At 36.7% G+C, this 24,558-nt stretch overlaps 1 protein-coding gene across 1 annotated transcript; it reads right to left on the bottom strand.

The window, feature by feature from the left end:
- On the bottom strand, positions 1-23,442 carry LOC109416114 (proton-coupled amino acid transporter-like protein CG1139). The gene is made up of 2 exons (XM_019690081.3): positions 22,042-23,442; positions 1-564 (listed from the first exon to the last, which is right to left on the bottom strand). The coding sequence occupies exons 1-2, from the start codon at positions 23,079-23,081 to the stop codon at positions 147-149; spliced, it is 1,458 nt and encodes a 485-aa protein (XP_019545626.2). The 5' UTR covers positions 23,082-23,442; the 3' UTR covers positions 1-146.
- Between the last annotated feature and the right edge of the window lie 1,116 nt (positions 23,443-24,558).

Raw genomic sequence — 24,558 nt, forward strand, 5'->3', positions numbered from 1 at the left:
TGTCATGTTTGTATATTTTAAAATAATATAAATAATGGAAAACGAAACATATCTAAAACACTGAACACATTTGTTCCGATGTCAACACACATAATCACAATAATAGGTAACAAAACTAATGTCACAAACCTAACTTTCCGTAGGTCCTACTCCCATTCCGTAATAATCTCAACTACGCTCGTGCTGGTTCCAATCAGGAACCCACTCAACCCGAACGCCGCCATCAGCAGGTCCTTCCACAGGATCCAGTTCCATCGGCCGTACTGCCGGCTGGGCCAAAACGTGGCAATCTCCAGCAGCGGTGGGAAAACCAACGCCAGCGTCGATGTGCTAACGGCTCCGACCAGCGAAATGAACGCCCCCAGATTGGGGATGATGGCCGCTAGGGTGAACGTCACCAGGACGAGGGCCACGCGCAGGGCGTATTCGGCGTAATCCTGGGCCCGATGTGATCCGAACTGCCGCCTCACGACCGGACCGAGGATCGATACGGGGACGTAGAACTGCAGGGCGTAGGAAGCGAATACAGCTACGGCCATCAGAAGCCGGACCAGCTCGGCCAAACTGAAATGGAAGATAAATAAAACAACCGTTGAATTGGTGTAGATTATTTCATGCGTAAAAAACTGCTGGAACTAAAACTACTATAGAACCCTTATGGGCCAAAAATGTGATCATAAATACAATAAATATAATGTATTTGAAGAAATTTGCAAATAGTTTTCGACAGTTTCTAAAGAAAAATATCTAGTAAATTTCAAGGGAACTACTAACTACTAGATTTACAACAATTGAATGGAAATTTTGGAAGCAGCTAAGATAGTTTTGGCAGTAAATGTTCAAAGAATTCCTGCAAAAAATTCCAGTTTAAATTTAAAATGATTCTCAGGTTAAATCCTGAAGGAATTAAGAAGAAACTCGTGATTTTTTTTGGAGGATTTTTACATATATTTCCAGTGTGACCCGAAATGGTATGTATGAAAATTAGGTCAGAAACTTTAACTGGCATTTTTGTAGCACGCTCAATGAAGCTCCTTGACCCTTTGGGGCCGAAGAGATCATATGTAGGGTCTGGGACCATTTCGGCAGGAGCACCTATTTTGGGCACTTGCTGCTATAACTTAGTCAATTTTGAACCGATTGACTTGATTTTTGAGACACGATCAGATACGCACAATATCTAGCCTTGTGCAAAAATTCAAGTCAATCGGTTTGAAATTGACTGAGCTATAGCAGCAAGTGCCCAAAATAGGTGCTCCTGCCCAAATGTTTTTCTTTTTTAATTTCTTTTTATTTGTGAATTTTAACTTAAGCTAATTCTTCACACTCCTGCTCAAATGGTTCCAGACCCTATATGACTTCAAATGCAAAGTGCCTGTTTAAAATACTCTATAAAAGGGGACGCTGTCTTCGGAAAAGTTCCATCAAGCCTACTGCTCTATTAGGAAAAACAGTATATCAGCAATTAGGTTCGAGACCTCATCGACATCCAAAAACAGCATGAAAACCAAGAAGTTTAGAAAAATAAAATAATTGATGCACAAATATGTAGCGTTAAATGCTGATTTTGGATAAGGTTTACATTCATATTTATGTATTTGAATAGCCTTTTTGCCTTTCTCGTACACCAAGCTGTACCGAAAGGCTATATGTTCACTCCTAAAATGAAATTTCGATAGAGCCCCCGGAGGGGCAAGTTTCATACACCAATCGACTCAGCTCGATGAGTTGAGATGATGTCTGTGTGTGTGCGTGTGTGTGTGTGTATGTGTGTGTATGTGTACAAAAAAAGGTTACCTCACTTTTAGATAGTAAATATCAACCGATTTTAACGATCGACGGCTCATTCGACGCGGAATCTGGTCCCATTGTTTCCTATTGAAAATGGTTCGGATCGGTCCAGCCGTTCCGGAGTTATGGCCATTTAGGTGTTCCGGATCGGTACCCCTGGAAGAGGCCAGACATGAAAATGCACCAAACCCATGCATGCGACCCATCAAACCATGGCATTTATGATTATCTGATGAACGGTAAGCAGGAATATAGTCTCAGACCATATCTGAACCGGTAGTGTTCCGGAACCGGATCTGGGTGTCCCGCCGGAAGTGGCCAAATATCAAATTGAACATAACTCATATATGCGACACATCAAAAAGCGGCATTTTCGATAACCTGATAAACGGTAAGCAGGAAAACAGTATCAGACCATATCTGAACCGGTAGTGTTCCGGAACCGGTTCCGGATGTTCCGCCGGAAGTGGCCAAATATAAACGAGTACCAAACCGGCGATGCATGCGACACATAAAACAGCGGCATTTTCGATAATCTTATAAACGGTAAGCAGGAAAACAGTATCAGACCATATCTGAACCGGTAGTGTTCCGGAACCGGTTCCGGATGTCGCCAAGTATAAAAGAGTACCAAACCCATGCATGCGATACAACACATAACGGCTTTTGTGATAACCTGATGACTGGTTTTCAAATAAATAGGTTAGGACCACATTAGGGACAGCCGGTAGTGCCGTAACCAGTTCCGGGTGTCCCTCCGAAAGCGGCTAAATATAAAATTGAACTGAACCTATGTATGCGGCACAGCAAAGCTAGGATTTTTTGATAACCTTATGAACGTTAGCAAGCAAACAGGTTTAGACTGGTGAAAGAAATGTTTTACGCATATGGTCCAAATCTCAACCGTTACGTAGTAATTGAACTTTACATGTTTTTGACTTTGCTTGTCTCAAACTGGCTATAACTTGAAAATGGTCAAACTTATCGCATTTGAAAGATCATTAAATTTGCTATCAAAAAAGATCTTGGAATCTATTGGTTTAGTTAGATAAATAAAGCAAAAAAGCTCGAAAGTAGTGCTTGCCTTTCTCGTACACTTAGTGTACTAAAAAACTATATGTTCACTCAATAAACGATTTTTCGGAAAAAAAGGCTCGGAGGATCATGTCGCATATACCAATCAACTCAGTTCAACGAATTGAGATTATGTCTGTATGTATGTATATATGTATGTATGTATGTGCGCAAACTAGCCAAATCATGCGATACATCAAACTGCGGCGATTTTTGTAACCTTTTCAGCACGGTTGACGAGTTTTGTGCGGAAATCAACACTGGAGAACAGAAGCTCCACGATGTCGGCCCAAAATTCAAGATGGCAGCCAAATGTTCAAGGTGGCGGCTCAAAATTCAAGATGGCGGCTGTTTAATAGAGATTTAGGTCCTTAAAGCATGCTATATGGGAATATTTCACGCAGAAAAATCAATGTAGTTTGCATCAACAAACGTGTTTGTTGAACTACAAACTAAGAAAATAGTTGTTTTTAAATGAACTTTTGTTGTTTCGAATCAAAGAGATCAGTTTGAAACAAACCGGTAAATTAGTTGTTTTAACCATTGCATACTACACCTCGTCCTTTTTTTACGTCCATGCTTGGCTAAGCAATAAAAAATTCTACCGCAAAGACAATGAGCACACTCAACAGTTTTATATTTTTTAGAACATCTTCGTGGTTAGGAGAAGTGTACAAAAATATAAAACTGTCTATTTTGATCATTACTTTGGCAGTAGAATTTTTTTCGCTTAACCAATAGTGGACGTAAAATAAGGTTCAGGTGTACTGCAAAACAACAACCAAATTAGTTTATTTTAACAGCAGTATTTGTTATTTCTACTAATTCTTCAGTTTAGTTTAGTAATTATAAAATACGAGTTGTTTGCATGCGGCAAAATTTTAGTTTGTTTTTACTGCCGAGCCGGTTAGATTAAACTAACAGTTTGGTTGGAGAGGAAACAACAAACATTTCAGTTTGAAATCTGACCAAACAACCTGAATTTCCAGTTTGTTTTAGATTTTCGTTTTTTATTTTCGTAGCCACTTTTTGGGAAAAAAAACTTGCATAATTGTGCTGTACACGTTTTGTGATTGTAGAAATACAATCATTATTGTATCGAATTCAATCAAATCTTTATTTTCCTCTCATATTATGATCTGCTATTATTCAGGTAAGCTAGAAATATTCTAGACATTTCAATGGATTCATAGTCGATTTATAAAATTGTTTCTCTTCCGGCAGGGTACAATGGCCGGCAATGGGGCACGTTCGGTGTAGTACTAGATTTGTAGTAATGAGCTGAATTTTAGTATGGTGAGAAGGTCAGTTCTCCGTTTCTGCAATGAAATGGTGCAAAAAGCGTGGGTATTATGATTCCTTACCTAATTTGATGCTGCTTGAGCAAAACTTTGGATAACTATGTTGTTTATGTTGTAAGAAATGGAGAAAATAACCACACTGTTGCCCAAAGTTTTGCTCAAACAGCATCAAATTAGGCAAGGAATCATAATACCCACGCTTTTTGCACCATTGCATTGCAGAAACGGAGAACTGACCTTCTCACCATACTAAAATTCAGCTCATTACTACAAATCTAGTACTTCACCGATCTGTCCTATTGAGGCCACTGTTTTGTCTCAATGATATTTCCGATAGACCAAGTCGTCATCCACACCAGAAACGGACAGACACTGAAGCTATTTTGAACGGGAACACCAGAAGAATGAATTTCCTATACCGTCGGTGAAACTTTGCCATCTTGAAAGCTCTCCACGCCATCGCGGTATGCTGCTGCCGTAGAGACTTCCAGACGGCCAGCCAATCAACGTGCAAGGATCCTTCGTTCAAGTGGCAAACACGGAGTCAATTTGTCATCAAACTTCCCACTAATCATAGAAATGATCATTACCCCGTATTCATTAAAAAAATATGTAAGAATAAAGAAACAACTTGACTTGTGCTTTTATCTGCAATCTATTAATACTAATAATATTTATTAAAAACGCTAGCCAGAAAAAAATACAAAAATTCCGGTAAATTTAAACGGCACAATTAGTATTTTTGAACAACACAATCGATTTGTTTCAAACGGCAAATTGTTTGAAACAACCCATAGACGTTAGTAAAAACAACCATCAAATCTGATTGTTATCGCAGTTGTCAAAATGGAACAACAAACACAATAGTAATTTCAAACTAATGTTTGTAGATTTTAACTAGAATAAAATGAACTAGGATATTAGTTAGTTTCAACTACCATGGGTAGTAAAATCAAACTAATAATCCGTTTGTGCTCATTTCAAACTAAAATGCCGGTTAAATCAAACCGAAATTCGTTTGTGTTTACTATATTTTTTTCTCCGTGTTGATATGGGGAAGATGTCTGGACTCTTAAAATGGCGACTAGAATATCCAAGATGGCGGTCTGACATCCAAGATGGTGGCTTCAGATTCAAGATGGCGTTTGTTTAAAGAAGTTTAAGGCTCTAAACCATGCAATATGGGTATGGGGAAGATGTCCGGATTCAAAAAATGGCGACCAGAATGTACAAGATGGCGATCTAAAATCCAAGATGGCGGCTTCAGTTTCAAGATGGCGGCTGTTTGATGGAGATTTAGGTTCTAACGCCTTTTTTAGGAAGTTTTAGGCTCTAAAACCATGCAATATTGGTATATTTGGTATGGGGAAGACTTCCAGAGTCCAAAATGGCGATCAGGATATCCAAGATGGCGTTCTAAAATTTAAGATGGCGGCTCCGAATTCAAAATCACGGCTGTTTAATGGAGTTTTAGGGCTTGAAACAAAGCATTATTGGTATACACTGAAGTTTTTTTTTACGACGGTAATGGTCCCGCGTAAAAAAAACCGCATAAAAAAACCGCGTTATTTCAAGACCCGTCGTAAAAGAAAACCGCGTTATTTCAAGACCCGTCGTAAAAAAAACCGCGTTATTTCAAAAAACGTCGTAAAAAAAGTCAAGTCACGTTAGATGTGGTGCTGACTATTTTACGCGTGTTTTTGAAAAAACGCGGATTTTTTTTACGACGGTTTTTGAAATAACGCGGTTTTTTTTTACGACGGGTCTTGAAATAACGCGGTTTTTTTTAGAACGGACCGCGTAAAAAAAAACGCGTATAAAAAAACTTCAGTGTACTTGGTATGGGGATGATGTCTGGATTCCAAAAATTACGACTAGAATATCCAAGATGTTGGTCAAAAATCCAAGATGGCAGCTCCAAATTCAAGATGGCAGCTGTTTAATGAAGTATATTTACCGTAGGGAAGATGCTTGAACGCCAAAAATGGCGACCAGAACATCCAAGATGGCAATCTTAAGTCCTAAATGGCGGCTTCAAATTCAAGATAGCGTCTTTTTCTCTTGTTTGAGGCTCAAACATTAAAAGCCAGATAAACGATATGATTTCTGAATCATGAAATGGATTTCTGTTAATTGTATGAAAACGCGATATATTTACATCAATATTTCGTTTGAGTTTTATTGAAATGGGGTTTCGAAGGCACGAGAAAGGCGGCATCACCGCTAGGTGGATTAATTAGGGTTTTTATAAAAAAAAAGGAAAAGTTTTTCATAGCTTAAGATGTTATAGTTGTTCCAGACTATTCTTGAATTCAGTCCATCAAATCTTCAAGAGTAATACTATTGGTTTGGCTACCAATTGTAGCATTCCTTAATCTGCTGGTCTGATCAGTAATTCGTGAATCTCGGAAGCCACTCACAGACATTGGTTATTAGGATAATGTAGGTTATACAAACTAACTTAGAATATATAACCTCATATCTATACTCTTAACAATAGTCATAATCGCTATACAAAGTAACGTTGCATTATCAACTAAGATTACTGGACCTGCCTGTAGACATCCAAACTATCCTAGATTTCAGCCCTTGACATCTGCAGTTATTAAAGTAGTTCTATTCGCCAAAAGTCTAAGATCACATATCCAACTGTTTTCTGTGACCCTCTTGGAATTGTACGAAACATTTAAAAATTCATTTAAGTTGTTCCAGATCAACCAAGTTATTCTAAGAAACAGAATGTCATATCTACACTCGTGACAGTGATATCTGCTATACAGAATAACTTTGCATAATCAACTAAATCTTCGGGACCTACTTGAAGACTGATACAAATTGATTTGGGATATTCAGCGTCATCCAAAACGTCCTGGAATTTAGTCGTTGGCATTTACAGCCGTTATATTGATGATATTTGCTTTTAACTGTAACATCACATATCCAAGAATCATTAATGAATCCGTTGTAATGGTTTGGATAATTCCAAAATTTATTTTGGGATATTTTAGACCAACCAGTTTGAAGTAGTTACTCCGAAGAGTAGAATTTCCAGTTCTATACTTGTAACAGTAATCATATTCACTTTACAGAGTAACGTTGTATAATTAACTTTGTTTACCGGACCTACTGGAAGATAAATAGACACATTCTACCGTGACGTTACAACGTTTTGACGCCTTTTTGGACAGATTATGAACTATAACTCATAAATGCGTACCGTAAGCCTCAAATATTTTTGCATATTCGGATTCCTTGTAAAATTTCCAGTAAATATGATCTGTTGATCATTAAGTTTTCATTGGACAAGCTTGCTTAAAATAGGAAATGGTAGCGTGACGTTACAACGTTGTAACTGATTCCTATTTTGAACATACTTTTTCAAGGAAAACTAAATATGCAAAAATATTTGAGGTTTACGGTACGCATTTATGAGTTATAGTAAAAAATCTGGCCAAAAAAGGGTCAAAACGTTGTAACGTCACGGTAGAATGTGCCAATACTATTATATACTTTATGGCAGGGGTTCTCAAGCTTTTTCAGTTTGTGACTCACTTTTGATTTTAATAGAATTTGGCAACCCATCAGTTGTAAAGATGGTTTATCTACAGTGCTCTTTTCACTTAAACAAATAAGTTCAAGGTGCTTGAGTAACCAGTTTCAGTAAACTTTCTAATTAATAAATTTGAGAAAAAAGTTTCAAAAAAAATCAGTATGGCCTAGGAAAATCAAATTATGCATTTTAAATCATGTTTTCTTTTGCATAAAATCTCCATTTAAATGATCATACTTAAAGTGCTGTTTAATATAGGTATACGGTGGATGGGTTAACATCATGTTTTCAGAATTATTGCTTTGCCTTAATACATTTTGATTGTGAGTTACACGAATGAAATAACAATAAAGATGAGTTTGGTAAGTAAGGAAGTGAGTTAGAAATGTTTCATTTTTGGGCTCCGGATACAACAAAATGAACTTTGGGTATTCTTCCAGTTATATTACCGTAAATTTCATTCGAGAGAAAAAGAGTTCCCTGGAAAGTTCTTCTTACAAGAATTCATCCATCAGATTATTAGACCAAAAAAAATCTCCAGGAATTCAATAAATACTGTGAGAAAATAATTAGGGACTTTCGGAAATGTTTACGAAAATTATTATGAAAGCCTCTACGGGAATCCTTCAAGAAGTTTCTCCTAAATACATTCCACAAGTTTGCCCGGGAATTCATTCAGATATTCTTCCAGAAGTTTTTCCTGGAATTTTTCTTGGATTTCTTCGGAAAATTCTTCCACGAACTTCCCCAATAAATTTTTAAGGCGTTTCTTCCTGAATTTCGAAATCATTCAGATATGCGTGCAACAATTCTTCTGGAAACTCCTCCAGCGTTTATTTCCAGGAAATTCCAGGAGTTCTTCTGGAAATTGTTTCCAAAATTCCACGAGCATTTTTCTAAACGTTCTATCGGAAATTCCTACAAAGGTTTCCTCCAGAAACTTTCCTTATAGTTCGTCTTAATAGTTCGTCTTAATAATCCTCCAGCAATATAACCAGGAATTAATGCTGGAGTTACTCTAAGAATTTTCGTAAGAGATTTTTCAGAAAATCATCCGGAAGTTCCTCCGAAAAGTTTTTTTTTGTTTATATTTATGTGTGTTTTAACATAACGCTAATTCTGCACTCCTCCGAAAAGTTTTCAGAAATTTTCTAAGCACTGTTGCAGGAATTCCCCTTGATTTCTCCACGCAATCATCTAGAAGATTTTCCAAGGATTCCTCAATGATAATTTCAAAAGATTTCTTCCGGGACAATGCTTTCAAAATTCAAATCGATTCGATTTAATAAGAAATTCTTCCACAAATTTCACCAAGGATAAACGCTATTAAATCCTTATTATTATCCAAGGACTGCACCACATATTGCTCAAGGATTTCATCCGCAAATTTATGCAATTCAAGCACGAATTTTGCCGGACTTCCCTCAAGGATCCCTCTGGAATTTCGTTAAGTTCGTCTAGAAATACGCTCAAGGATGATTCCGAGAATGTTTCAAACATTTTTCTTTTGCGGAATCCCAAATAAATGTTTGTTAAAATTTACTTCCTTGTTTCCTACAACAGTTCCTTCAGACTTTTTTTTCAAAAATTCCTATGGAGATTCCTCCATGATTTGCTAAAAGGATTATTCTAGGATTTCCTTCAATAATTCTTCTTAAAACTGCTCAGGGATTCTTCCAAGAATTATTTTAATAACTTATTCTGAGTTTTACCTTTGGACACTTCCAATGACATCTTCAAGATTTTTTTTCCAAAAATTCTGCCAAGGAATCCTTTTGGAATGCTTCCAAAGACTTCTCGAGGAATTCTTCCAAAGATTTCCCGAAAGTTCTCAGAATAAAAATGCAGCAGTTCTATAATAAATCATTCGGGATTCCTTCCAGGATTTCTCTAGTATTTCTCCGGGGAAGTTATCGGAAATTTCTTCTAGGATTCAAAAAATAATTCTATGAACATCTTCAAGGAATTATTCTGAAAACTCTCCACCGATGCTTTCAAATGATCCCTTCAAGAATTCTTTCAAAAATCCCTACATGAATACTTCTGAAGACTAACCCATAAGTTAACCCAAGAACACTTCTTTCAAAGAATTTCTCTAATAACTTCTGAAGAAAAGCTAAGAATAATTCCCGGATAAATCCTTGGGGAGAATTGAAAAAAAAATCTTCAAAAGGAATTCCAGAAGTATCCATGGAAAAAATCTAGGAATGAATCCACGTAAGAATATCTAAAAAAAAGCTTTGAGGAAAACCTTGGAAGAATTTGCGGAGAAATTATTACAAGAATTTCCAAAAATGCCAAATCCTTGTAAGAAATTCCATTGTAAACGTTGAAAGACTGCGTGTATGGTGGTGGCCAAAATGTTTGGGATAGGCAACTTTTTTTTCTCTCACAAAAAAGTTCAACATGTTGTAACTTTTCATTGAGTGCATCAAAAATTCTCAAATTTTGACTGCTTTTCAACCACTTATATGTGCATTATTGGTACAAATTTGGGCTCGATAGGTTTATCTTTCGTGACGCTAAAACCGTTCTCGTAAAACACTATATTTAAGACAACTAAATTTTGAAATGTCATATCTCGGAAAACAGTGAACCGAATCGAATGAAATTTTGAACGTTTATCAACAATATAAAGATACTCATTACGACGTTATATAATGTAATATTTTCTCACAACGAATAAAGTTATAGTGATTTGACATTTTCACCCATATAGAGAAAAATTACACAAATTTACAATATCACACAAAAATTACTAAATGTGTCCTGCCTTTAATCCAAATAGGCTCTTATATATCTTATTATAGATTATTATAGAGAACAGAAGTAGAAAATCTTGGGATTTCGAAACTTAAATTCAATGACATTGATGTAAAAAAATTACGATTTTTCGAGAAAGATCCAGAAAGTGTCAATCCATCACAACTTTTTCAACGTTTAAAAAGTAGCTATGTTTTAAAGTCTTTTCAAGCATTAATATATTGTATATAAACGTTCAAAATTTCATTCAGTTCGGCCCACTGGTTTCCGAGATATGACAGTTCAAAAATAAGTTCTCTAAAAAATAATGTTTTAAGAGAACGGTACTAGCTCCACGAAAGATTAACCAATCTAGCTCAAATTTGTACCAATGATGCACATATAGGTTGACAAACAGTCAAAACTTGAGAATTTTTGATGCACTCCATGAATTGTTACAGCTTGTTGAATATTATTGGAATAATTACTCGAAGTACTCTTGCAAGAAGACCCAAAAAAATCTTGTAGAGGTCTTTAAAAAAAGGTCCTTTGAGAATCTTTGAAAAACCTGAAAGAAATTCTTGGAGAATTTTCATCGAGAGAATTCTTCGATAAATCTTTCAAGTGATTCCTCTTTTGGAACATACATTGGAAGAACATTTGGAGAATTTTTTGTAACAATTTCTGCAGATATTTTTGAAATTGTTTTCAAAGAAAACCGTTGAATATCCCTTGCTAATCAGTGGAGAAATTCCTGGCAAGATCGTTTTATCGATTTGGATGAATTTTTGGATGAATTACCAGACGAGTCCTTGAAAGATTTTCTGGAAGAATTCTTGGAGGAATTATTTGAAGCTCCCAAAAAAAATTATAGGACAAGGGCTTAAGAGATTTACTAGAGAATACATTGGAAGAATTTTTGATGAAATAATTCTTAGAAAAAAATACGGAGGACTCTTTGGGAGAATTGCTGGACAAATCCTTGAAAGAACTACCGAACATTTGGTCGACAATATTCCTTGAGAAACCCCTAGATGATTTTTTTGCTGAAATTCTGGGAAGGATCGCAAGCCATTCTCGAAAAAAACCTGGAAATTTTCGGATGAGTCCGTGGAAGAATTTTTGGACAAATCCTTTTAATAATTATCGATCAGTAAATTGAGAAAATTGTCTCCTTGAAGGCAATCCTTCAAGGAATCCTTAAAAGAGTTCCTAGATGAATTTCAGGAAGCACTCGTACAGAAATTCTTGGAAGAATATTTGGAAAAAATCCTCAGACGATTTTCTTGAGGAATCCTGAAAAGAATCACAAAAGTGTCCTTAAACCCTTTGGGGCCGAAGGGGTCATACATGACCCCGGAGCAGTGGCCTAGCAAGGGGGGTGCGATGGGTGCGGTCCGCACCGGGCCCCCGAATTCAGGGGGCCTCCAAATCAAGGAAGGTTTCTAACACTAGTTTGCATAAAGTACTTTAAATAGCGAAAGTTTCCTATAAGTATAAGTTCAATACTTTGCAGAACTGTTGATAGATATGTATGTGGGGCCCCCTTCGTGATTATCAAGAGTTTTTTTTTGGAATGGGGCACATGGATTACAAGAAAAATGTGTTAGAAATTAAAGTTGGATTTTGCGAAATTCATTACCGATTTGGAAGTAAAATGTTTGAGCATTGTAAAAAGTCCCTGATATCCTAATAACAGGAACAAATCTAGTAGCTGACTTAGCTTAAGGTAGCAGCTAAAATCCAGGGGCCGCATTTATGAAAATTATGGTCTAAACATATGTCAAGTCAAAACCGTAATAACAATAGTTTGTCGATTTTTTCTTGCTTTCGTATAAAAAATAAGTGCAATCAACGTATTCAAACGATTTGATCAAGTATTTTTTTCCAAGTATTCCTTGAAGGGTTTCTGCAAGAATTCCTTCGGGCAAGGTTAATACTTACCGTGCCTTCGGGAATATGTATTACAATTTATCAAGCAATTACTTCAAAGAATTCTACAAAAAATCCTCTAATATTTGCTTCAAAACTTTTTTCATGGATTTCTCCAAAAATTCTTCTAAGCATTGATTCTGGAATAGGGTGCGGGCACCGGTTTTGGCCAGTCTAAGGGAAATCATTTTTAAAAAAAATTGGTTATTTTTTTCTTATTGGTTATTTTATTCCTATGAAAACAACCAATGTGTCAAAAGAAAGGTTTCAATCTATATTTTGAAGGAAAAATGCAGAAATCAAGCCAATACTTGATTTTTGTATTAAAAGTGGCACTGGCCAAAATAGAAGCACTGCCGCAGTTTTGGCCATATTCTTAAGTTTGGTTTCTATTTTGGCCAATCACGTGTATTTCTTATGGGAGTGGCCAAATAAGAAGCACCCTGGCCAAAATAGATATATGGGAGCTGATTTTTTAGGAAATATATTTTTTTTTCTTCCAGTTTTTAATCAAAATGTGTGGTTTTCACAGCTGTAATCATCATATTGTATTAGGATCTACTAGTAAAAAATAAATTTACGCCGATTTAGATCGCAACCAGCTCAATACCGCACTATGGCCGAAACTCCGGACTGGCCAAAACTGAAGCTTCTACCCTACTTGAATTGATTCCATCAGGAACACCTCCAAGAATTTATTCAAAAAGTATTAAGGAATCCATCAAATATTCCTTCATGAAGTAATATTACTTAAGGATTACTTTTTTTTGCGAATTTCTTCAATAATTCCTTCAGGAATACCTCTTCGGATCCCTTCATAAAGTATTTTAAGGATTATATAATGAAGTACTTTAACAAAACCTTCAGATGAACCTTAAGGAATTTCTCCAAGGATTCTTTTAGAGACTTCTCCAAGAAGAAAACTTGCAGGAGTTCCTCAAGAAAAATATCTATGATCAGTTTCTGAGATCATGCTTGGATCCTTGTGAGATTTTCTAAAGGAATTTCAGATGAATTCCCGAAAGAATCCTTGTAGAAATGCTTGCAGGAATTTTTCGGAGGAAATTTTAAAGGAATCCTCGAAGAATCTTCTAGATGAACTCTTAAATGTATTGGGAAAGAATCATTGGGTATGAAATAGTAGTAGAAGTACTAGAAGTACTGTGAGAAAATCCTGAAGAAATTTTGAAAGCAAAGGTGTTGAAAACAGGACAGGAACACCGCTCTTCCAGCAGATTCAAGAAAACGCAGTTTATTTAACCACATGCTACAAAGCTAAAAATACTTTATTAAACTTATAAACTAGAACATACATTTAAAGGGACACTTACATCTTCGGTGATTTATTTAGATTGGGGAAATATAGATTCCAATGCGTGTAGTCTGTCCACAGTTTCCACTATTTCTGACGTGATTGAAAGCAATGAGCAGAAAAAATCACACAAAGAGAAAGCAATCAAATAGGCAGAAATGCAGGGGATCGCATGATGTAAAACGTTGCAAAACGGATTTTTGGAAGAATTAATTATGAAATGTTTATATTATTTTTCAAAGAAATCAATGGCATAAACCCCTAAAAATTCATCTCAAATTCGTTGATGCAGATCAAAAAACAATTTTAAAGAATTCTTATAGATTTCCGTGGAGATAATTCTGCTGGAAGCTTTGGAGGAATTTCTTTAATATTCCTTGAGTGAATTTGTGTAGGAATCCTTTGAGGATGAATGTATTTACCCTTGTAGGATTATGTGAAGGAAAACTTTGAGAAATCCCTGAAAAAATCTTTGTCTGCTTGAAAAAATCCTTGGAGAAAAAGATCAAGTCTTTACTGGAATTTCTTGTAAGAGCCTCGTGGCCGTGCGGTTAGCGTCACCAAGCGTATAGCCGTACCATGCCAAGGGGTGAGGGTTCGATTCCCGCTCCGAGTGATGAAACTTTTCGCAAGAAATGTTTCTTCCTCGTATCCACTGGTGCTCGTATTGTATGTCGTGTCCGTTGTCTAGTGTTAAGTTTCGTTCAGTCTGTACAGCCTCTGGCTGAAGATGGTGTCCGTGTCTTTTTTTTTACATAAACGAATTGTGAAAGAGGAATTGAAAAAAATGCCTAAGAAATCTTTGGACGATTTCATACTGCAATTATTGGAAGAATTTCTGAAGAAATCTTCGAAATGATTCGTAAGAAATCCTTGAAAGGAATTCAAAAAAAAAACCATTTGAGGCATTTCAAAAAGAACCCTTGCAGAAATTTATGAAAACAAATCTTGAAGGGATTCCTAAAGGATTCCTCTGGAAAATTTGCTCAAGGGATCATGTGGGGTAGCCCCAAAGGAATCGTTTCTTAAAATCTTAAAAAAAAACTCTTTATCAAATTCTTAGGAAAACATGTTACTGAAGAAATTGCTTCAGAAACACTTTGAGGAGTTCCCGAAGCAATCGCTATAGCAACTTTCGAAGCACATCTTGGAGGAATTTGTAAAGAAGTCCTTGCAGTGATTCCTAGATGAATCGTAAAAGATATCTAAGAAAAAGTTCTTGGAGTTCCTTATTTGTAACAAATACTTGATGAACTCTTTAGAAAAAATCGTGAAGGAAATCCGGATGAAAATGGTATTATCGCTAAGTAAATCGTTAATGGTATCAATAGGTGGAAGAATACCTAAAGAATTTATTGAAAGAATGCCAATAACATTTCTCGGACGAATTTCCATGAGAATTCTTGAAAAAAATCTTGAATTTTTTATTAGAATTTTCATTTGGAAATTTCGTTTGGATCTTTTTCAGTAATTACTTTGGAAATCCGTGCAGAAATTCGTTAAGGAATATCTTTGAAAGTTTTTATTTGGAAACTTCTGCGGCGGATACTCTGAAAATTTTCTTCGGAAATTGGTTTGGGAATTCCTAAATATTTTTTTCGGGATTCATTCATCATTATTTTTAAAGAAATTCTTTGGCAATTCATTTGAAAATTGTATCAGCTATTGTGTTCGAAATTCCTTCGATAGAAAGTTACAAGTTTCATTAAAAATTCCTACGGCAATTCTTTTGAGAAATTGTTAGGCAATTCCTTTGGAAACTTCTTTAATCAGTTCTCGGCAATGCATCGGCAATGACTTTGCGAACTTCTTCAGAATATTTTGTTTACGGAAATTTCTTTTAAAATTCCATTTGTTTTTTTTCATATTACCTTTGGCGGAGTTTTTTTTTTTGGCAAACCCTTTGGAAATCCTACTAGCCATTTTTATTGGATTCGATCCTAAATTTCCTATAAGATTATTGTGAGGGTTTCTAAGGACATTTTTTTTGAAAACTGTTTCTGCAATTCCTTCGACATTTGGTTCGGTAATGCATTCGGAAATTTCTGGACAATAATATTCGAAATTGATTTAAGCTTTTATTTTTGGAAATATCTACGGCATTAATTTCGAAGTTTGACCGACAGTCCCTTTGCTAATATACCTAACAATTACTTTTGTAATTCTTTTAATAGTTCCTTTCTAAATTCATTCGGCGGTACTTTGAAAATTCTTTAATCAATTCGTTTGTAAATTGAGTTGGCAATGTTAGAAAATTTCTGTAGTAGTTCCTCGAAAAATGCCTTTGGTAATTCCTCTGGAAATTTCATTTGATAATTCCTTACGGAATTGCGTCTATTGCTACTTTCGAAATTCTATGAAATATATTCTTGCGAATTAAAAAAACATGCATTTATAATGGAACGGCTGAAGAAAATCTAAAAAAAAATAAGGAATTTCCAAAAATTTAAGAAAAATCGCAAAAATGATTGAAGGCATACCAGTAGAATTTTTTGTGGGAATTTCTGTGAGAATGCTTTACAAATTCTTACATTTTTTATTTGAATCTTTGGAGAAATCGCAAAAAAATATTGGATAAACTAATAAAGAAATCTTTGGAAAAACTCCTGAAGGAAGTTTGGGAGAAATGCCTCTTTGAAGGAATTGCTTAAGAATTTTTGAATAGAACCTTGGTAGAATTCTTAAAGCGATCCCTGAAAAAAGTCCAAAGTAATCCTCTGTAGAGCTATTGGAGAAATTATTGAATAAATTGAGCAAGGAATGCTTCATTCGATTCATGAAGCCTTCGCAGAGGTTCCTAACAAGATCTTTGAAGAAACTCTGAAAGATTTTTTTTAAGAAATATTTAAGAAATTCTTGGAAAATATCCCGTAGGAATTCTTGAAGCGATTCCAGAAGAATTGGATTGGAAGATGGATATCCTATATGAAATCTTAAACTTGAATTAATCAGTTTAAAGATGCTTCTAGGCATTCTTAAAGAATTCCTGAATAAAGTGGAAATACAGTCTTAGGAGGAGCCCTTGGAGAAAGTTCTGAAGAAATCATTTGATTTTATCTTATCGGTTCCTTTACTATATAAGCATACACGCTCCTGTTTTTATCCTACTGAGAACAAAGGAATGAAACGCTTGTTTGTTAGAAGTGGCACGAACGATAACAAAAATTACGTAATCAATCGGTGCCGTAATCGCTTTGTTTCCGAATAACATGAATTTGGGATTGCAAGATTACTAAGGCACGTTAACCCTACCAGGAGTCCTCAGAGATTTCTTAAACAAATTTTCGGAGAAATCATTAATAAACCCTGGAGACATTTTTGACTGAGATGGCTTGATGGAAACTTAGAATGGTTTTCCAAAAGGTTTTTCGAAAGAATTTTTAAGGAGTCTTATCAAAAGTCGCAATAGAATTTTTTACAAGAGTTCCTAGAGGTGTGCTACCAAAAATTCCTGAAGGAATCCTTGGGAAAACTCCTAGAGTACATGGATATTTCAGAATTCGTGGGAAGATATCCAGAAGGATTTCTGAATAAAAAATCCTACAGAAGTTCCTCTAAGAATTTTCTTAGAAGAACTCCTGTAGGGATCTTTGGAGGATTATTTTTTTATTATAATTATCCACAATGGATTCTTTGGAAATATCTTGGGGGATTTCTAGGAGGAATCTCTTAATAAAACTTTAGAGAAACTCCTTGAATAATCCTTGCAGATTTTTTTCGAAAAAAAAGCGTTGCTGTAACTCTGGAAGGAATTTCTAAAGGAATCCTTGGAAAAAAATTCTTAAGAAATCTTCAAAGGAACGCCAAGATGAGTAATGAATGCTTGAGTAAATGCCAAGATAAACTCGTGGATAAATCTATGGAGAAATGCTTGACTTCCGTGGAAAAATCATTTCAGGGATATTTAGAGGATCTCCTGAAAGAAAGAAATGGAGGAATGTTTGAAGAAACTCTAGAAAGACTTCTCTTCCGAATTCCAGAATTCCGATGTAATTTCTTAGAAAATTATCTGGTTCCAGAAAAATCATTGGAGAATTTTCTGTAGTGATTTTTTCTCTAGAATTTCTTAAGAACTCTTTGATAAATCCTCGAAGATATTATTGTTAGAATCCTTGGTGGACTTCCTGAATAAATGTTTCGAGAAATACTCGTTGAAGCCTTCGCAAGAATCTTTTGAAGTACTCTGAAGTACTTTTGAAAACATCCTCGGAGACAACACTGTAAGAATTCCTGAGGGAGTGTTTAAAGAAATACTTCATGACACCCTTGCATAAACACTTGAACGATTCTTGAAGAGAATTTTTTATTCAAGTAAGACTTTTTTAAAAGAAAACGGTAGAGCAATCTTTGAAGGAATTCCTAAAGGATTGCTTGATGCAATTCTTAAAAAAAAACATCAACATAATTCTTGGAAGAAAATCTTACGCTCATTCCGGGATGTTCTTATTCTTTCAGAAATTACCGAAAAAAAATAATGAATGAATACAGAAAATATGTTTTAACCTTCCGTCAATTAGTTGGCCACCAGCATCAGCTAATGCTGAGTACATACAAAAGTCGAGATTTTTTTCAACGTTTTGTACAAAATACAACGGCGTGATAATTTGAGAGTTAGAAGGATAGATTTATCATTGTAAAATATGTACATCTGTAATTTTCATGGGGGGCCCACAAATTTGAATCCGCACCGGGCCCCCAAATTCCTAGCTACGCCACTGCCCTGGAGATAAAGCCGAGCATACTAAACGTGTTCGCGGTAGCATTGGCAAAACTATTCAGCCCAGAAGGCTAAAGAATTACCGGCGAAACCCTTGGAAGAATTCATGGAGATATTTTCGGAACATTTTCTCGAAGAATCCTGGAAAATTATCAGAACTAGCACTTTCAAGAACCCTTAGAGGAATATATGTAAAAATCCTAGGCATAATTTCCTCATAATGTCTTGGGAATATTTGAGGAGCAATACTCAAACAGTTATCTGAAGGAAATCTGGAGCAACCCTTGGAAGAATTCTCGGAGGAATTCTTGGAAAAAAAAACTAAGAATAATGCTTGCAAGAAATTCAAAAAGAATTCCTGGAAAAGTTAATATATGCGTTACCTTTTAATCACTTTATTGAAAAGATAACTAGGGTGACAATGGGTATTATCGGCAGGTTTGTTCTCTTCGTCATGGGGGGTTTTTGTCAGTCAAATTGCCTGAAACTTGGCCATATAATTCAGCTTAGTTGGGAAGGATTTGAGACCAACTCTGAGTTCAATAGGTTTCAAAAAAAACCCAAAGACGAAGAGAACAAAACGGCCGAGAATAGGCAATTTCCCCTAGTTGAATTTTGTTTGTTTTTGGATTGCTTCAAGATTGCTATAAAACCTTTTATCAATGGTTTTAATCAAAGTAGTCATAAAATCGTAAGTTTTAGCTATTGTTGTAGTAAAACCGTACAAAAATCAAACAAAACCAACCAGCAATGAAATTGTAACGTGGGATATTCACTTACTGTTAACTAGTGTCAGGAACATTGTATCAAAAACTCGATACATGAAGAAGTGTTTCATACTTGTTTTATCTGAAACTTAGCAGAATAATGTACCATCGTAGTTATAACAGTAAAGCAGCAAACGCAGCTCTCCATGACGTAAATCTAATTTACATTCACCGCGAGAAGAGTTACCTTCGCAGCTATCTCACGACTTTGGTATGCATAAGCGACCCTTTCAAAGAAACCTAAAAAGTCATCACCAAATCATTTTTTAAGCAAATGAACATTGACAAAAGTTTGATAATTTTCGGAAAACTTTTTGTTTAATTTCTCCATAGATTCCTCCAAAGATTTTTCAAAAACTTTCTGCATAAGTTTCTCTAAGCATACATTTGGTGATCCCTCCAGGAATTCATCCATGTTTCTTCACAAGTGGATCCATGTTTCTTCCACCCAAGTGGAAGAGGACTTCGTTAAGGAAATTCTTCAACGATTATTTCCAGAATTTTCAGCTACAGATTATTGCCGCACTTACTCAAGAAATTCGTAGAAATGATTCATTTGTCCATTTGCTTTCAGTTCTTCTTCCAAAGGGTTCCTCTAAAAGTTTCTTCAAGCTATCGCCAAGAGATTCCCCCATTTATTCATCCAAGAATTCTAGAATATTTTTTCCAAGAATTTCTCCAAAATCAATCCAAATGTTCCATCAGGGTTTCAAATATTTTTTCTAAAATTCCTTCCAGGATTTTTGCAGGAATTTCTCCAATGATGACTGCAGAAATCTCTCCATGAGGCCTTACTTTCTTCCAAAGATTAATCTTCAAAATATTCCAGGTAATGCTCAACTAAACGAATTGTTACAAATATTATTTCATGAATTGCTCCAAGAATTCAAGAAACTATTCCAAAAAGTTCGTTGGATTGCTCTAAAGAATTCCTCCAAGAATTATTTCAAGTGTTTTTTTTTTTTAGATTCCTCCATAAATTTTATCATATGCTAGTTCATTGGTTGCTTCTTGGGGAAGTGGCTGCTTTGCAATATTTGGAAAGATTCTAGTAGAAATAACTGTTGGAATTTCTAGAGCATTAACCTTTGAAGGAATTCGTGAAACAGTCGTTGCAGATTTGTTTTACAAGTATCCTGTGAAGAATTTCTGAAAACAATATTGTATAATTTCAGAGAAATTATTGGAATGATGATAAAGATTCCAAAGTTCATCAAAAAGTCAATAGAAAACAATTGTTGGAGGAGCTCAACGAATATTGTGGAGGAATCCTTGAGAAAACATCTGGAACATTCTTTGGTGGGCTTTCTGGAAGAACTCGTGTAGAAATTTTCAAAGGAATCCTTGTAATGATTCTTGGAACAATTCCTGAAAGAGAACATAGAAGTACTGCTGAATGAAGGAGACCACAAGAAATGAGATTGCCTATTTTGTTTGATACTGTTCCCCTTTTTCTTTGTATTTTTTATTTTCAGCCTTGAAGATTCGTTTCTGATGACCCCCTGACCCCTCCCCCTCCCCCATTAGGATTTCTGGATTTCCGGAGACTCGTTTTACGATTTGGCATGCTGTCCTCTTTCAAGATAGCGGCTCCGTTATGGTACATTGCCGTGTGAGCCTTTAGTTTTAAGTTATTTTAATAATGTTATTTGAAAAGATATAGAGGTTTTGTGCCTCTTTGAGAAAGATTTCTTTTTTGAAATGCCGAAATCACTCAAAGGGGTTTTTCCCTCTTTCTAAATTTCAAGTTAAAATAAACAACAACAACAACAACAACAACAACTGTCATTCTATCCACGAAAATTAAAACTCTTTTGGTAATTTAACCATCGAAACAATGGTTTTGGAATCTAATAAAATCAGGTTATACTCAGTAAAATGAGCTCTTTCGATTAGGCTATAGAAAATAGGAATATTTTATTCACTAAACAACACAATTGAGAAATTTCAGAAGCAAAACTGTTTGTAAAATGTGTGTCTGTTTTCTTGCCAAAAAAAACAAACTTTTGCAAGGATTCATAGAAGATCTTTGAAAAATTACAAAAATCCATAAAAGAGTATTGAAGTCTTCTCTTGAAAATTTTCGGCTAAATTTCGGAAAATTATTTCTTTGGAATTCTTTTAAAATGAGAAACTCCCTGAAATAAATAGAAGTTTTTGGATGAAATTTATAAGAGAACTGCAGAAGGAATCGCTGAATCTATTTCTAACGTAACTGTAAGCGAACAAATTTGTGGAAAAACTGTGGAAATCTTTTTGGTGAAATCCGTTAGGCGATTATGATTTTTTTTGCATAACCGTCAAAGAAATTGTTACGACAGAATTTAACGTGGTTTTCAAAATCAAAGTCTTAGCTAAAGTTCTCAAAAGAAATTGGGCAATCTGCAAAAAAAATAGAAATGAATTTTTCAGAAATTATCCATTTTTACCTAAAATTACTTAAAGAATTTCAAGACCACTCTGGAATTTTGCTGCTTAACTGATAACCCAGCAAATATACGTAAACTTCATAAAAAAAACAAAGCTGCAAATATCTCTAAGAACTCCGTAGAAAACATTGTTATAGTTTTCGACTCACATAACTCTTCTGCAAAATTTAATACGTGGCAGAAATTTCATCACAATTTTCGTAGTTTTCCAAAGCAATATTTAACACGTTTTTGAAAAAAAAGTTCTGCAAGTATTTTAACTAGAGACTTACCGAAAATTCTTCCAAAAACACAAGCAGAGCTTTCCTTATGAAAATGTACAAACACCCTTCAAGGGATTTTTCTTAGGAGGTTACACAATTTTCGATTGCCACAACACTTTTCGTTGTATGACGATTGCGCAAGTAAAAACGTAAGCATACTTACAACAAATGACTCGGCAGATTGAGTGTGATGCTGCCCTCGGCAGCGTCGCCGTACTTCAGATAACCGTAGAATCCAACGGCCGAGTAGAGACACACTACGATCGTCATACCGGTATTGAGCACACCGTTCCAGCGGCAAAAGTCCCTCGGCGTTTTCATGTTGTTCTCCAGCGGCAGGATCACCCCGATCCCTTCAAAAGCGTACATGACGGTTCCAAAGTACAGCGGGATCGTGCTCCAGCTCGACGCCGGTGCCACCGATGTGCTGCGCGGGAGATCCTTGAGCAGGAACATGAACGAGATCGTTATACCGGAGATGGCCAAGAAGGAAGCTATCATGGACGTAGGGGTTAGAAGCTTCAGGCTACGGATCATGTTCAGGGCGATCAGGGGAAGGAGTATGCCGGCAAGGACCGTGAACACGTCGGTCTTGATGGAGATGTACTCCAGGAAGTCATGGAGATTGACGGCTACGAAGAGAAAGTACACGCAGCAGAATCCGAGCTGCATAATGATGAGGAAGATGTTGATGAGAATTCCAATGAGGCGTCCGAATCGCTGTACGCTGCTGGGACCGGATTCCAGGGCATATCGGCCTACCTCGGAGAATGACATGGACGGAACCTGGTACCGTCGGCAGAGTTCGTGCGACACCTTCACCAACGTGTGCATACTGTGGGTGCAGATTACGCCCATGGCCATTGTTCCGAAGAATCCCACATACAGGCCGGCGTTCTTGAAGGCGTCGGGCATCGCCAGGATCCCCGTGCCCAAGTTCCCATTCAACATGTGAATCAAAGTGTCCAGGTTCGACGTAGGGTGCTCCAGCTTCCGATGCTGGAGCGGATCGTATCGCACTATCTTCTGCCATTGATTCGTCGTAGATCCGTAGTATCGCATATTGTTCCGAAGCGCAGCTTCCAGGAGCGACGGCTTCAGCCGATCATCTTCGTTGCCGTTTCGATCGATGCTGCTGTTGTTGTTACTGTCGGCTGCGAGCAGCAGCGAGGCCGTCTCGAGGTCACGCTGATTTGGCGCCATTTGTCTTCGATTTCTTCGTTTACCCCTTGTCCAGCACTTCCACCCAGTGCAGTCGTTTGTTAACACTTCTGGCTAAGTTCTTTACCCAAGTACAGTGATGCGTATGCATTTGCCAGCGAAAATCACTCGTCACACTAGAGAGCTCCACGGTGAGCAGCTATATTGTCGAAGTCAGCTTTGAACACTTTTGTCGTCTGGTCGTCACAAAATCCCGATCGTAACTGATCGCTACGCCGTGCAAGAACGACCCTCAATAAGTAGCTCGGGTACGTGCAGGAAGACACACACAAGAGTATGTAGAGAAGAAAAAAAAACTACGGCGTCATGTACCCACGATCCTTTCCTATAACATGTAAATCAGTGAAAGTGCTGCGTGTACTTCAGCACCCTAATCGCAGGCACAGAAGAACGACAATCATTTGCTTTATTGGACCAACAGGGTGCAGTGAAAAAGTTGGAACGGCCTATTAAATCATCATTTCACAAGAAAAATTCTTATGGAATACTTCCTGATATTCTCCTTGAAATTCCTCCTGGAATTTCTGCTGAAACTCCACCTGGGTTTTCTGAAGGAATTCCTCCTGGAATTCCTCTTGGAATTCCTCCGGAAATGTCTCCTGAAATTCCTCCTGGAATTCCTCCTTGAATCCATCTGGAATTTCTCCTGGAATTCCTTCTTGAACCCACCTAGAAATACTTCCTGCTGGAATTCCTCCTGAAATTCCTCCTGGAATTCCTGCTGGAATACCTCCTGGAATTTATTCAGGAAGTCCGTTGGAAGGAATTCCTCCTGGAATTCCTCCTGGAATTCCTCCAGGAACTCCTCCTGGAATTCCTCCTTGAATCCTCCTGGAATTTCTCCTAAAATTCCTTCTGGAATTCCTCCTGGAATGCCTCCTGGAACTCCTCCTGGAATTCCTCCAGGAACTCCTCCTGGAATTCCTCCAGGAACTCCTCCTGGAATTCCTCCAGGAACTCCTCCTGGAATTCCTCCTTGAATCCTCCTGGAATTTCTCCTGAAATTTCTCCTAAAATTCATCCTGGAATTCCTCCAGGAATTTCTCCTGGAATGCCTCCAGGAATTCCTCCTGGAATTCCTCCTGGAATTCCTCCTGGAATTCCTCCTTGAATCCTCCTGGAATTTCTCCTGGAATTCCTCCTTGAATCCTCCAGGAAATACTCCTCGAATTACTCCTGGAATTCCTCCAGGAATTCCTGCGGCAGTTCCTCGTGGAATTCCTGTTGGAATTTCTACGGGCATTACTCCTAGCATACTTTCTGGAAAACCACCTGGCATTCTTCCTGGAATTCCTCCTGGGAATCCTCCTGGAAATCCTCCTGGAATTCCTCCTGGAATTTCTCAGTAAAATTCTCGTAAATAAAATCCTTCTGGAATACTTCCTGATATTCTCCTTGAAATTCCTTCTGAAACTCCACCTGGATTTTCTCGAGGAATTTCTCGTGGAATCCCTCTTGG

The sequence above is a fragment of the Aedes albopictus genome, chromosome 1 (assembly GCF_035046485.1).
Source record: "Aedes albopictus strain Foshan chromosome 1, AalbF5, whole genome shotgun sequence".
NCBI lineage: Eukaryota > Metazoa > Arthropoda > Insecta > Diptera > Culicidae > Aedes > Aedes albopictus.

Excerpts from the sequence above, each read along its gene's own strand:
- LOC109416114 (XM_019690081.3), bottom strand. The coding sequence starts at position 23,081 with ATGGCGCCAAATCAGCGTGACCTCGAGACGGCCTCGCTGCTGCTCGCA. Across the intron at positions 565-22,041 it reads AATCTGCCGAGTCATTTGTT|TTTGGCCGAGCTGGTCCGGC; the intron begins GTAAGTATGCTT and ends CTTCCATTTCAG.